General features: G+C 44.6%; 1 protein-coding gene across 5 annotated transcripts in view; it reads left to right on the plus strand.

Annotated features, from left to right (window-relative positions):
• The first annotated feature begins 2,208 nt into the window (after positions 1-2,208).
• TRMT11 (tRNA methyltransferase 11) overlaps positions 2,209-14,757 on the plus strand; it is a 90,874-nt gene continuing 78,325 nt past the window's right edge. For 3 of the 5 annotated variants that reach the window (XM_077162824.1, XM_077162825.1, XM_077162826.1), the window contains exon 1: positions 2,209-2,313. In XM_077162824.1, coding sequence (XP_077018939.1) covers positions 2,242-2,313 — 72 coding nt within the window. In that variant the 5' untranslated portion in view covers positions 2,209-2,241. The remainder of the gene's footprint in view (positions 2,314-14,757) is intronic. The other 2 variants (XM_077162827.1, XM_077162828.1) reach the window with 1 other exon arrangement.

Consider the following 14,757-nt stretch of genomic DNA (forward strand, 5'->3'; position numbering starts at 1 on the left):
ACTTCAAGAACCATTGCCATAAATAGTTCTGAAACTTGGCTACACATTAGAATCATCTCCTGGTGGGCTTTAAAAAAAAATCTCTGTGTTCAAGCTATGCCCTAGACAAATTAAATTTGAATCTCTGGGGATAGAGTCAAGGCCTCAGTATTTTCAAAACACTCCTCAGGTAATTCCAATATGCTGTCAATTTTGAGAATCTGTGCCCTGAAGGATTAATTAATCCTCTTTGGGCCCTGTCAGGAAAATTCCTTTTATGGGAACTGAGATCATCTAAACTATATATAATAATTTTCCTACTCATGGAAAGCAAATAGGATCAAGAGATAGTGATTATACCATGTATTATTCTTAAACAAGAATCTGTGTATTTTTCTAGAATGTAATGCTGTATCTACCTACTAGTGAGGATATAGGGTTTGCAAACTCCTTTCCAAAAGCCCTTCTTTAGAAATCATGCTTGCTTCTTATATTTTTGTTATTTAAAGAAAAAGGGGGGGGGGTGGCTTAAATGAGGCAAATGTGCTGTGATGTTATATTACCCCTGGCTCACAATTTCTGCCCAAGGACAGTAATAAATGTGGTTCTATTCAAAGACATTAAAGCTGCCTAAACTGCAAAATTGCATACAAGTCCTCATTTGTCTGTCCTCACGGAATGAGAGACCATCTCTTAAGAGTTGAGCTGAAGAATCCAACACAATGGTTAATATTCATTTGCTTGGGCAAGAACTCAGCACTTTCAAAAGTAATAACACATATACATGGACTATAAAGATTATGAAAATATATTTTATAAGCTAGCTCCTATAGTGAAACCTATACCAGTGTGAAGAGTTAAAGCAAACTTCATTAATGTTTTAAATTTGCAATTGACTGTAGCCTGTCCTGTGACTAAATAATCTAATATTATTTATTGAGAACTTGATGATCTTGGTGCTCAACAGCTTATTCTAATTGGCTTATAAGGCAGTGTGTCCTTGAAAAGCTGTTGCAAAAATAATAGGGCGGTATACGGAAACCTTGCATTTAATGCATTACTTTTCTGTAAACCTAGAACTTCTCAAATAACTGAACAAACAAAAACACAAAAAGTAAATTAAGTGTAAATTGAGAGATCCAGGCAAGTAAGTCTGAAGCCTGGGTGGATGGTTACAGGAGTCCACAAGGAAAAGGTAGTACAGCTTTGAATAAACAGGATTGAAAGGGGGCGAGGGAGTCGGAAATACACTGACCACTGCTGTAGGCGGGAGGGCCGCGGAACAGCACCGTGCCCTAGCCAGCGCTGCCAGGAGCACCTCGCGGCCCACAGCCAAAAAGGACGGGCCAGGGCGTGGCAAGTGCGGCCGGGGCAAGGCGCGGCGCGTGGAGCCTGGGCGTGGCGTGGGGCCTGGGCGCGGCGTGGGCCCTGGCGCGCGGGGTGTGGGCGCGGCGTGGGGCCGGGCGCGTGGGCCAGGGCGTGGCGTGGGGCCTGGGTGTGGCGTGGGGCCGGGCGCGTGGGCAAGGGCGTGGCGTGGGGCCGGGCGCGTGGGCCAGGACGTGGCGTGGGGCCGGGCGCGTGGGCCAGGGCGTGGCGTGGGGCCGGGCGCGTGGGCCAGGACGTGGCGTGGGGCCGGGCGCGTGGGCCAGGGCGTGGCGTGGGGCCTGGGTGTGGCGTGGGGCCGGGCGCGTGGGCCAGGGCGTGGCGTGGGGCCGGGCGCGTGGGCCAGGACGTGGCGTGGGGCCGGGCGCGTGGGCCAGGGCGTGGCGTGGGGCCTGGGTGTGGCGTGGGGCCGGGCGCGTGGGCCAGGGCGTGGCGTGGGGCCGGGCGCGTGGGGCCTGGCGTGTGGGGCCTGGCGTGGCGTGGGGCCGGGCGCGTGGGCCAGGGCGTGGCGTGGGGCCTGGGCGTGACGTGGGGCCTGGCGCGTGGGGCCTGGCGTGGCGTGGGGCCGGGCGCGTGGGCCAGGGCGTGGCGTGGGACCGGGCGCGTGGGCCAGGACGTGGCGTGGGGCCGGGCGCGTGGGGCCTGGCGTGGCGTGGGGCCGGGCGCGTGGGCCAGGGCGTGGCGTGGGGCCTGGGCGTGACGTGGGGCCTGGCGCGTGGGGCCTGGCGTGGCGTGGGGCAGGGCGCGTGGGGCCTGCACGTGGCGTGGGGCCGGGCTGCGAGTCCGCTTCCGCCCGCGGCGCGCCAGGCCCCGCCTCCGCGCACCGGGCCCGGGGGTGTGGGCGGGGCGCGGGCCGCGCAGGCGCAGCGCGGGGCTGCCATGGCGCCGGCGTGCCCGGTCGGCAGGTATCTGCTGCTCATGGCGCAGGAGCACCTGGAGTTCCGCCTGCCGGTGAGCCCGCCGCGCCCTCGGCAGCTCCCGGCTGCAGACGCCGGGGGTGGGGGTGCTTGGGGAGGGGTCGGGGGTTCGGGAGTCAGGGCGTGGCCCGCTGGCGGGCCCTGGAGGGAGCAGCCCGGAGCCCCCGCTGCCCCTGGAGGCGTTTCCTTCGTGCTGCGCGCGGGGCGGGCAGCGGAGGCGGGGCTGGCCGTGGCGGTGCCGGGGTGCGGGTCGCGCTGGGCGGGCGGCGCGGGGGCCGGCGTGCGTCCCTCCGTCCACCCGCGTCCTCGGCGGGCTGGGCGCCGGGTTCCGGCAGCTTCGGGGAGCCTCGGCCGGCGGGGAGCCTCGGCCGGCGGGGAGCCGCGCTCAGGCCAGGGCCGGCGGGACGGCGCGGCGGCTAATCGCGCAGTGATGCGGTGTGCGCGGGCGCGCGGGCGCGCGGGTGGAGTGAGAACCTGGAGCGCGGGAAGCCAAGCCGCCCCGGAGGCCGGGGGCGCGCTCCCCGCTCCCCGGTACTGGTGCTGCATTCCTTCATTTTGTAGACCCATGCATACAGCGTTGGTTTAGATTTACCCATATGTTTATTTGAGGTTTATAGTTCTTACTTGGTTCGTTTACAGTTCAGCAATTAAATTTTTTGTAGCTTTTATCCTCTGTGAAAATACTTAATTTGGTCCTTTATCCCCTTCAATATACAAAGTTGAGGTCCGCCCGCGCAGGTGGCTGGTGACGCCCTCTGGGTCTGTTAGGGTTATTTACCGTTTCTGTGGGTTCTTTTCCACTCGCGTACCTGGTTATTTTTAAAACATGTGCCAGATGTATTTTACGTATTTGGGAATCTGCTGGAAGGAACCCTTGAGGCCCGGCAGTTGGAAATCCTGTTCGACTGGAGAGCAGCTGGGCCCTGAGCTCCCGGTCAGGGCCGAGAAGACAGAAGCTGCCTGCAGCCCTGAGCGCCCTGTGCAGAGTCGTACCTACTCCTGGGGGGCCCCTTGGCATCCCACCCTAAATGGTGGTTTAAAAAGGCCGCTTTCCTCCCCACGGGTGGCCCTGGGCTCTTTTGTCCCTCCAGAGCCCTGAAATTGTCAGAAGGGCTGTTCCCCCTACAGCTGCTTCAGGAATTGGCCACACCTGAGGGGACAAGTGACTCCTCTCTGGGATTCCGGGTCTGGTAGCTCTTGTTCTCTCTCTGCGCCCGGAGGTGCAGTTTTTCTAGTTCTTTTCGGCAGGAGGCTTCCTCTGAGTGACCTACTTTGCCATAACTGGAAGTGGATGTTTTCTCCCCACTATTCAGACTCCCCCAGGCTTTTGGGGTGAAGTCAGCTGCCTCCGTGCAAACAGTCTGTCATGCTTTCATGAAAGCAGCTTCACGAAGCAGGCTTTCCTCCCCTGAACACAAATACTTTTTTGCTTTTTGTTCTCTAGGCGCACTCACCGTCTTACATCGCACAACTCTGTCCTTAGACTGGATATGTCGTCAGTTTTGCTAGCCCTTAACCTCCCAGAAGATCAGTGCATCTTTATCTTAACACAGCTTCAGTGTCTCACACGTAGTAGTTACTCAGTAAATGTTGAATTGAATGAGATAGGACCCCTTCTGGGGAAGGCAGGTCGAAGCAGAGTCTACACGGATGGGCCTAGCTGGCATTAAAACTGTTAGGCAAGGAGGTTGTACTAAAAGGAGAGATTAGGAATGTATGACCCTTTTTTTTTTTTTTACATCTGATAAAGTTAAACAGGACCAGTTTTAGTTGGCTGCTATCTAAATGGACTAAAACTAGAGTTCAGACCTCCTGGGTTTTGTTTCTGGTTCCAAAGCAACCTTAATCGGAGAAAAGAAATGAGTGGCTGCAGTAAATGAAAAGCTCATCTGAGTTCATGTTATCACCCATACCTCAGATACTGTTACATTTTTGTATCCAGTGTTCGATGTAAATTATTTTGTTTCTAATGTAAAAGATTCTCAACTAGGAAGGAAATTTGCCACAAGGAATGATAGTCCTATGGTTTTGTTTTTTCCTAGTAGATTGATGGGTTAGGTTGATACATGTTTTGCTTTCACATTTGAAACTTGGGTTATTACATTTCCTCTCAGTTTTCAGTGGTGAGTTCGGGTATTAGAGCTAAGCTCTGCAAGATTTTTGCTCCCGTTTCTTAACTACATATGTTTTGCCCTTTCTGGTTTGACTGTCATTCTTTGTATAGATGGAAACAAGATAGGAATTTGTGGTTCTATTTTCTCTCTAACATCTATTAATGCTACATTTTCCCCTTCCTAAGGTCTTTTTAGACTCTTTGGTGTTATACTTAAAGGGAAATCTACTTTCCTGTTATCTATGGCACATTTCTTATTGGGCCTGACATTCATCTCCTGTGTATTGCTAGTTCTGAGATGTCAAACCCTTGCTTTCCCAAAGCCATCCTCTGGCTCATTTTCTTTGTTGATGAGAAGTACTTCAGAGCACCAAGCCTTTTCTCTACTTCCTAGGAGGTGAATTGCAGACAGGTAAAGAATTTATCAAATGCTTTTACTTAGATATTTCAGATGGGCAAGCGAAGTCCCCTATAGCTTTCTTTACCTTGCCTACTTTTGGCTCTGTCCAGGCAGCGGGTAGAATAGCCTGAAACCTCTATTATTCCACCCCCCACCCATTTCTCTCCTTTTAGGCTTTTGCATGTGTTCTTCATTGTCCTGAACATGTAGGTTTGTGGATTTTCATAGAGAAAATGCTTGTGTGACCTGCAGTTGTGCTATTTTTGTTATGTTTATTTGAAACAGTATATGCTTCTATTATATTATATTGTGGGGTTTTTTTAAATCATCAAAGTTATGTTGATACTGTAACCAAGTTTTTCTCTTTCTGTAAAAATTTAAGTTATGTAATTTAAGTTGAATTATATTTAATTTAAATGTAAATTCAAGTAATATTTAAGTTATCCTCTTTACTCTTTTATTAAAATCTATTTGAGACCCTCATACTTCTTCCTGACCTTTTTATTGCCTTTTTCCTCAGCCAAGAGGAGTGAAATTAGGCTCCACTTTTTGAAACCTTAATCTGATATATGATTTCCAAATATTTTCTCCCATTTAGTTGGCTTCCTCTTTACCTTTTTGTACCAAAGTCTTTTGAGGTACAAAAGCATTTGATTTTGAGGTGTTCCCTTTTATCTGTTTTCCATTGCTTATTCTTTGGGTGTAAAGATTAGGAAGCTACCTCCTATTACCAGGTCTTAAAGATGTTTTCCTACATTTTCTTCTGGAAGCTTTAAGGTACTGGTTCTTATATTAGGTCTTTGATCCACTCTGAGCTCATTTTTGTATGGGGTGTGTCGTAAGGGACCACTTTCATTCTTTTGGCTGTTGGTATCCAGCGCCCCCATGCCCATTTATTGAAAAGACTATTCTGTCCTAGTTCAGTGGATTTGGGGCCTTGTCTAACATCAGTTGACCGTAGATTTGGTGGTCTATTTCCACGCTTTTGATTCGATTCCATTGGTCAATACTTCTGTCTCTGAGCCAATTCCACACTCTTTTCACCACTGTGGCTCTACAATAAGTTTTAAAATCAAGAAATGTTAATCTCCATTTCATTCTTCTTTTTTTGGGATATTTTTAGCTATTGGAGGTCTCTTTCCCTTCCAAATGAATTTGCTAACCAGCTTTTCCAAGTCTTCAGAGTAAATTGTTGGAATTTTAATTGGTACTACATTGAATCTGTAGATGAATTTGGGTAGAATTAACATCTTAACTACATTTAACCTTCCTATCCATGGCCTGCAATGTCTTTTCACCTATTTAGATCTTCTTTGATTTCTTTTACCAGTGTTACGTAGTTTCCTGGGTACAGGTCCTTTACGTCCCTAGTTCAGTTTATTCCTAGATATTTGATTCTTTTGTTGCTGTTTTGCATGCAATATTTTCCTTAATTTACTTCTTAGTTAGATCACTGCTTCTCACTGTCTGAGAAGATTGTGTACCCTAAAAACGCCATGTTTTAATCTCGATCCATCTTCTTGAGGCAGCCGTTTCTTTTAAATCCTATTCAGTCCTGTATTTGGAAACTTGATTAGATTATCTCCACAGGGTTTGTGTGACTCACCCAGTTGTGGGTATTAACCTTGATTAGAGGGAGATGTGACTACACTCATTCTAGGTGGGTCTTGATTACTTTTCTGGAATCCTTTGAAAGAGGAAGCATTTTAGAGAAAGCTTCAGAATGATGATTGAGTCGGGAGAGAACCAGGAGAGAACCACAGCTCCACGAGAGCCCACACAGCCAGAGACCTTTGGAGATGAAGAAAGAAAACGCCCCTAGGGGAGCTTCATGAAACAAGAAGCCTGGAGAGAAAGCTAGCAGATGTTGCCGTGTTTGCCACGTGCTTTTCCAATTGAGAGAGAAACCTTGAACATCACTGACCTTAAACCAAGGTGTCTTTCCTGGATGCCTTAGATTGGACATTTCTATAGTCTTGTTTTAATACTAGATGTTTTCATGGCCTCAGAACTGTAAACTTGCAACTTAATAAATTCCCCTTTTAAAAGCCACTCTATTTCTGGTATATCACATTCCAGCAGCTAGCAAACTAGAACACTTGTGTATAGAAACATTACTGATTTTTGCACATTGTTCTTATAGCCTGCTACTTTTCTAAATTTTTTTTATTAGTTCAAGCAACTTTACCATAGATTTCTTAGGATTTTCCAAGTATAATATCATGTCATCTGCAAATAATGAGAGACTATTTGGATGCCTTTATTTCTTTTTTCCTGCCTAGTTGCTCTAGCCAGAACTTCTAGTACAATGTTGAATAATAGTGTTGACAGAGGGCATCCTTGTCTCATTCCTGATGTTAGGGGGAAAGTTTCCTATTTCTCACCATTGAGTATGATGCTGGCCGTGGGCTTTTAATATATGTCCTTTGTTATACTGAGGAAGTTTCCTTTGATTCCTACCTTTTGAAGTGTTTTTATCAAAAAAGGATGTTGAGTTTTGTCAGATGTTTTTTCAGCATCAATTGAGATGATCATGTGATTTTTCCCTTTCTATTTGTTAATGTGCTTTATTAGATTGATTAATTTTCTTGTGTTGAACCACCCTTGCATTCCTGGCATAAACCTCATGTGGTTGTGGTGTATAATTCTTTAAATGTGTCATTGGATTTGATTTGCTAGTATTTTGTTGAGAATTTTTGCATCAGATTCATTAGGGAGATTGGACTGTAGTTTTCCTTTTTATAGTGTCTTTACCCTTTTTAAAAAAAATACTTTTATTGACAAATCTTCTCACACACACACACACACACACACACACACACACACACACACACCCCACACACACAGTCCATATATGGTGTACATTCAGTGGCTCACAATGTCATTGCATAGTTGTATATTCATCACCGTCATCATTTTTAGAACATTTGCACCATTCCAGAAAGAGAAATAAAAAGAAAAATGAAATAACACATACGTCCCATATCCCTTACTCTGCCCTCACTGACCATTAGTATTTCAACCTACCCAGTTTATTTTATTATGCCTTATCCCCCCTTTATTTATTTATTTATTTATTTATTATCTGTATTTTTTACTCATCTGTCCATACCCTGGATGAAAGGAGCATCAGACACAAGGTTTTCACAATCACAGTCACACTGTACGAGCTGTATTGTTATGCAGTTGTCTCCAAGAATCAGGGGTACTGGAACATAGCTCAACAGTTTCAGTTTACCCAGTTTTGGTATTGAAGTGATGTTTAGCCTCATAAAATGAGTTAGGTAGAGTTCCTTTTGCCTCAGTGTTTTGAGAAATTTGAGTAGGATTGGTGTTAGTTCTTTTTGGAATGTTTAATAAAATTCCCCTGTGAAGCCATCTGACCCTAGGCTTTTCTTTGTAGGAAGATTTTTTTTTTTACATGGCAGGCACCAGAAATTGAACCCAGGTCTCTGGCATGGCAGGCGAGAACTCTGCCACTGAGCCACCATGGCCCACCCTGGAGTAAGATATTTGATGACTAAATGAAACTCTTTACTTTTGAATGGTTTGTTGAGAGTTTCTGATTTTTCTTGAGTTGGTGTAGCTTGTTTATATGTCTAGGAATTTCTCCATTTCATCTAAGTTGTCTAGTTTGCGGGCTTGTGATTGATCATAGTATCCTCTTTTTTTTTTTTTTTTTTTTAATTTCTTCAGGGTCTGTGTTAATGACCCCTTCTCATTTTTTATTTTGTTTATTTGTATCCTCTCTCTTTTTTCTTTGTTTGCCTTGCTAGGAATCAATTGATTTTACTGATTTTCTCAAAGAACCAACTTTTGGTTTTATTGGTTCTTTCTGTTATTCTTTTGTTCTCCAATTCATTTAATTCAGCTTTAATCTTTGTTATTTTCTCTTCTCTTTGCTTTGGAGTTAGTTTGCTGTTCTTTCTTTTGTTCCTCCAGGTGAGCAGTTAAGTCCTTGATTTTTTTTTTTTTTAGGAAACAACTTTTATTTACTTTAATTATATTTTAAGCTGCTTTTATCTTTGAAAGTTTTAAAAAAGAAAACTGAATTAGGTCCACTTCAATATACAGTGATTTCTCATGAAATTTGTATGATGCTGGAAGTTCATATCACATCCTTGCAATGATATCTAACTTGATTTTCCATTCTGTGGCTTTCTTTTGAATATGTTCTCTAGTTGAGGATCTGTGTAAAGAATATACTACTGTTCTTGCCATTTCCAAAGCAATCTTCAGAAAAGCCATATCTGTCCCTTTATTATAAGTCATTGGTTTTTGCTCTTTCCTCTTTTTTAATGTATTCACTTAGGGCAATAAATTTCCCTCTCAGCAATGCCTTTGCCACATCCTTTAAGTTCTGATACGTTGTATTCTTATTTTCATTGTCTCCAGACAGTTACCAGTTTCTCTAGCAATTTCTTCTATGACCCATGGATTTTGTTTAAGAGTACATTATTTAATCTCCATGTATTTGTGAAAGTTCTAGTTCTTCGTTGGTTATTGATTTCCAGTTTCATTCCATTGCAATCAGAGAAAATGCTTTGAATGATTTCTGTCTTTTCAAATTTACAAAGACCTGTTTTGTGCACCAGCATATGATCTCTCCTGAAGAACATTCCATGAGCACTAGAGAAGAATGCATATGCTGGTGTTTTGGGATGTAACATCTATATAACAATGTCTGTTAGGTTTAATTCATTTATCAAATTGTTTAAGTTCTCTATTTCCTTGATGATCATCTGATTGTTCTATTTATAGAGTGGTGTATCAAAGTCTCCCGCTATTGTTGAAATGTCTGTTGCTCTCTTCAGTTTTGCTAATGTTTTCCTTATGTACTTTGGAGCTCCTTGATTGGGAGTGTACACGTTTCTGATTATTATTTCCTGTTGGTGAATTGTCACTTTTATTAATATGCAATATCCTTCCTTGTCTCTTTTGATGTCTTTACATTTAAAGTCTATTTTGTTTGATATTAGTATAGCTACTCCTGCTTTCTTTTGGTTACAGCTTGTGTGGGACATCTTTATTCCTCCTTTCACTTTCAATCTATTTTGTATCCTTGAGTCTAGAATGAGTCTCTTGTAAGCAGCATATAGCTGGATCAGATTTCTTAATCCATTCTGCCTATTTGTATAATTGGTAAATTTAGTCTGTTAACATTCACAGTTATTGCTGTGAAGGCATTTCTTGAATCTACTGTCTTATCCTTTGGATTTTATTTGTCAGAGCTATGTATTCTTTTCCCTCTTTCTCTTTTTATGCTTTAAGTTACCCTTACTGATGCTTTTCAGTTTGAGCCCTCCTCCAGACCTCCCTCTCCTCTCTTTTCTTTTCAGCTGACAGAACTCCCTTTAGTATTTCTTGTAGGGCCAGTCTCCTGTTGACATATTCTCTCTGCATTTGTTTGTGAAAAATTTAATCTCTCCCTTACTTTTTTTTGGTTCATGGTCTGGAGATTGAACCTGTGTCTCCCGCATGGAAGGCAAGCAGTCTTCCACTGAACCACCCATGCATCCACCCTCCTTTACTTTTTAAATAAAAAAAAATTTTTTTCAGTGGTGTTTGTCTTCATATAGCTGTGCATTTCCCTCCCTTGCTTTTGAAGGACAATTTGTCTGGGTACAGAATTCTTGGCTGAAAGTCTTTCTCTTTCAGGATCTTAAATATATCATACCACTGCCTTCTTGCATGCATGGTGCCTGTTGAGTAGTCTGAACTCATTCTTATGTGGTTTTCCTTGTATGTAATACATTGCTTTTCTCTTGCCGCTTTCAGGAATTTCTGCTTCTCTTCAGCATTTGACAGACTGATTAGTATGTGTCTTGGAGTTTCTGTTTTGGGGTTTGTTGGGCATCTTTGATTTGCATATTTGTCTTTTATAAGGTTTGGGAAATTTTCTCCCATTATGTCCTCAACTAATCTTCCTAGCCCTTTACTCCTCTCTTCTTCTGGGCCACTGATGATTCTTTTTTTTTAAATTTTTTAATTAAAAAAAAAATGACAAGAAAGAAACACAAACATTCTTAACATATGATTATTCCTTTCTACATATATAATCAGTAATTCACAATATCATCACATAGTTGCATATCCATCCTTGTGATCATCTCCTGGAACATTTGCATCAATTCAGAAAAAGAAACAAAAAGACAACAGAAAAATAAAATGAAAACAGAAAAAATATTATACATACCATACCCTTTACCCCTCCCTTTCATTGATCACTAGCATTTCAAACTAAATTTATTTTAACATTTGTTCCCCCTGTTATTTATTTTCATCCCATATGTTCTACTCTTCTGTTGACAAGGTAGATAAAAGGAGCATCAGACACAAGGTTTTCACAATCACACAGTCGCACTGTGAAAGCTATATCCTTATACAGTCATTCTCAAGAAACATGGCTACTGGAACACAGCTCCACATTTTCAGGCAGTTCCCTCCAGCCTCTCCATTACATCTTGACTAAAAAGGTGATATCTACTTAATGTGTAAGAATAACCTCCAGGATAACCTCTCTACTCTGTTTGGAATCTCTCAGCCATTGACACTTTGTCTCATTTCACTCCCCCCCTCCACCCCCACCAAGAAGGTTTTCTCAGTCCCTTGATGCTAGGTCTCAGTTCATTCTAGGGTTTTTCTCAATCCCTTGATGCTGAGTCTCAGCTCATTCTAGGATTTCTGTCCCACATTGCCAGGAAGGTCCACACCCCTGGGAGTCATGTCCCACGTAGACAGGGGTAGGGTGGTGAGTTTGCCCACGTAGAGAGGGGTAGGGTGGTGAGTTTGCTTGTTGTGTTGGCTGGAGAGAGAGGCCACATCTGAGCAACCAAAGAGGCTTTCTTGGGGGTGACTCTTAGGCCTAATTTTAAGTAGGCTTGACCTATCCTTTGTGGGGTTAAGTTTCATATGAACAACCCCCAAGATTGGGGGCTCAGCCTGTAGCTTTGTTTGTCCACACCGCTTGTGAGAATATCAAGAATTCAACTTGGGGAGGTTGAATTTCCCCCCGTTCTCACCGTTCCCCGAAGGGGACTTTGCAAATACTTTTCCACTCACTGATCAAATCCCTCTGGGATTCATCGGGGCATCACTCTGTACAAACCAACAAAATCTCATGTCCTACCCAAGGTTCCATGTACTTAGGGTGTTCAACCAAGCTATCCACATAAGTTATGTTAAGAAATACACTTGTCAAAATTTAAATTTTGTACCAAATAAACATTTTTTGCTTTAGTCTCACACATAAGTTGAGATTTTAAAATATTAATTGCCATCTATTTTCAGCACCCTGCAGTAATGACATTCTTTTGTTCTTCCTCATGCAAAAACATTTAAAAATCTGTACACTTAGTCACTATCATTATACACTCTAGGCATTGCTAGATTATACCATCTCAGTTTTTATCATCTATCTTTCTTTCTGATTTCATTTGTGCCCCTAGCCCTCCTCCCTCTATCATTCTCACATTCAGCCGCATTCAGTGTTTTAACATAATTGTATTACAGTTAGGTAGTATTGTGCTGTCCATTTCTGAGTTTTTATATTCAGTCCTGTTGTACAATCTGTATCCTTTCAGCTCCAATTACCCAGTATCTTACCCTATTTCTATCTCCAGATGGTCTCTGTTACCAACGAAATATTCCAAGTTTATTCACTAATGTCAGTTCATATCAGTGAGACCATACAGTATTTGTCCTTTTGTTTCTGGCTAATCTCACTCAGCATAATGTCCTTAAGGTCCATTTGTATTGTTACATACTTCATAACTTTATTCTGTCTTACAGCTACATAATATTCCATCATATGTATATACCACAGTTTGTTTAGCCACTCATCTGTTGATGGACATTTTGGCTGTTTCCATCTCTTTGCAATTGTAAATAATGCTATAAACATTGGTCTGCAGATGTTTGTTTGTATCCTTGCTCTCATGTCCTCTGAGTAGATACCTAGCAATGGTATTGCCGGGTCATATGGCAATTCTATATTTATCTTTTTGAGAAACCACCAAACTGCCTTCCACAGCGGTTGTATCATTTGACATTCCCATCAACAGTGGGTAAGTGTGCCTCTTTCTCCACACCCTCTCCAGCACTTGTCATTTTCTGTTTTATTGATAATAGCCATTCTGATGGGTGTGAAAGATATCTCATTGTGGTTTTGATTTGCATTTCTCTAATGGCCAGGGAAGTTGAGCATCTCTTCATGTGCCTTTTGGCCATTTGTATTTCCTCTTCTGAGAAGTGTCTGTTCAATTCGTGTGCTTCATGTTGTCCACCATTTTCCTGATATCCAATCAAATTTTTCCATCATTTTTTGCCATTTGTTCTTTTGTGCATTTGAAATCAGTTGTCCCGTCCTCTAGATTGCTCATTCTTTCCTCTGCCTCTTCAGATCTGTGGTGGTTTTATGTCTCTAGTATATTCTTGATTTGGTCTATGACATCTTTCATCTCTGTGATATCTGCTATTTTTCTCTTTATTCTTTCAGATTCTTTTTTATGCTCTTGTAATGTCTCTTGATCTCCTTTATTTCATTAGCCAGCCTGTTGAATTTATTTGGTAGAGTTATATGAATATCTTTGATTAGTTGTTCCAAAGACTCTGTCCTCTGGTGTTTTAATTTGGGCATTAGTCTGGGCTACATCTGTCTGCACCTTCAAATGTTAGTGATTTTCCATTGTCTTTGAGGCGTGTAGTTGACAGGGTTCCCTTGGAAGTTGATTTCCGTCAGTAGTCTAAGGTTTGGTATTAGTGGGACGAGCATGGGGCAGGACGTGGAGTGGGGCACAGCAGTGGTGGTAGGGTGTGGTGGGCTAGATGCAGAGCGGGACGCTCTACTGGTACACTGTGGGGGTCGTGGGGCTAGGGTGGGGCCGCGGGGTGGAGGGGTGGAGGGGTGGGGCATGGCTGGATGCATTGGCAGGGCAGGAGGTAGAGTGGGAGTGTTGGGAATGGGTTGTGGTGTGCAAGTGCTCAGAGTGCTGGGGGAGGTGGGGTGGGGTGCATGCGTGTGCAGAGTGCTGGGAAGGGGGCGGGAGTGTGCACGTGCATGGGGTGGGGGGTGTATTGTGTATGTTTGTGGTTTGGGGGTGGGTCATGGTATGCCTGTGCGCAGAGCGCTTGGGAGTGGGCCTGTGCTTGTGCACGGGGTGGGGGCATGGCGTGGTGTCTGAATGTACAGAGCGCTGGGGGGTGGGGCGTGAGTGTACGCTTGCATAGGGTGGGGGTATGGCGTGGTGTGTGCATGCACTGAGCGCTGGGGGGCGGGGCGTGAGTGTACGCGTGCATAGGGTGGGGGCATGGCGTGGTGTGTGCATGCACTGAGCGCTGGGGGGCGGGGCGTGAATGCACACGTGCACGGAGTAGGGGGGCCAGGGTGGGCGCGTGCATGAGCCAAGGGCAGGGCTTGAGTTCATGGGATGTGGGTCTGGGGGGTTTGCAAGACTTGGCTCACGCACTCATCCCCACCTCCCCGTCTGCATTCCCCAGGGGCTCTGTCAGGAAAGGGGCTTTAGGCTGTTGCACCAGCTGGATGGCCTTTGTTTCTCTGTGCCTCAGCTCTTCCACCCTCAAAATCAAGTCCCGGTCTCGATTCCATAGTCGCTGTACATGTCATCTTGGGTTTCTTTTAGTGAGACAATTAACTTTCATGGCCCATATTGAAGGTGGATAAAAGAGGGTGGGCTGAGGTCTGGGGGCTGTGGCGGGGGCACATCTGTGGGTGGCGTGCACCTCCACTTAACTGGTTCATACCCTGCCAACGCCCGGTGACAGCTGGGCTCAGAGTGCGGTCCCCAGGCCAGCCGCTCCAGGTCACCTGGGAACTTGTCAGAATTGCCAATCCTTGGGCGGCGTTAGACCTGGCGAATGTGGGGCAGTGGGGCAGCTCAGCAGTTACCTGGCCTCCAGGTGCTTCAGGGCATGTGAAGTTGGAGGGCTGCTGCCTCCCAGGGTTC

Source organism: Tamandua tetradactyla, chromosome 5 (assembly GCF_023851605.1).
Source record: "Tamandua tetradactyla isolate mTamTet1 chromosome 5, mTamTet1.pri, whole genome shotgun sequence".
In the NCBI taxonomy this organism is placed as follows: domain Eukaryota; kingdom Metazoa; phylum Chordata; class Mammalia; order Pilosa; family Myrmecophagidae; genus Tamandua; species Tamandua tetradactyla.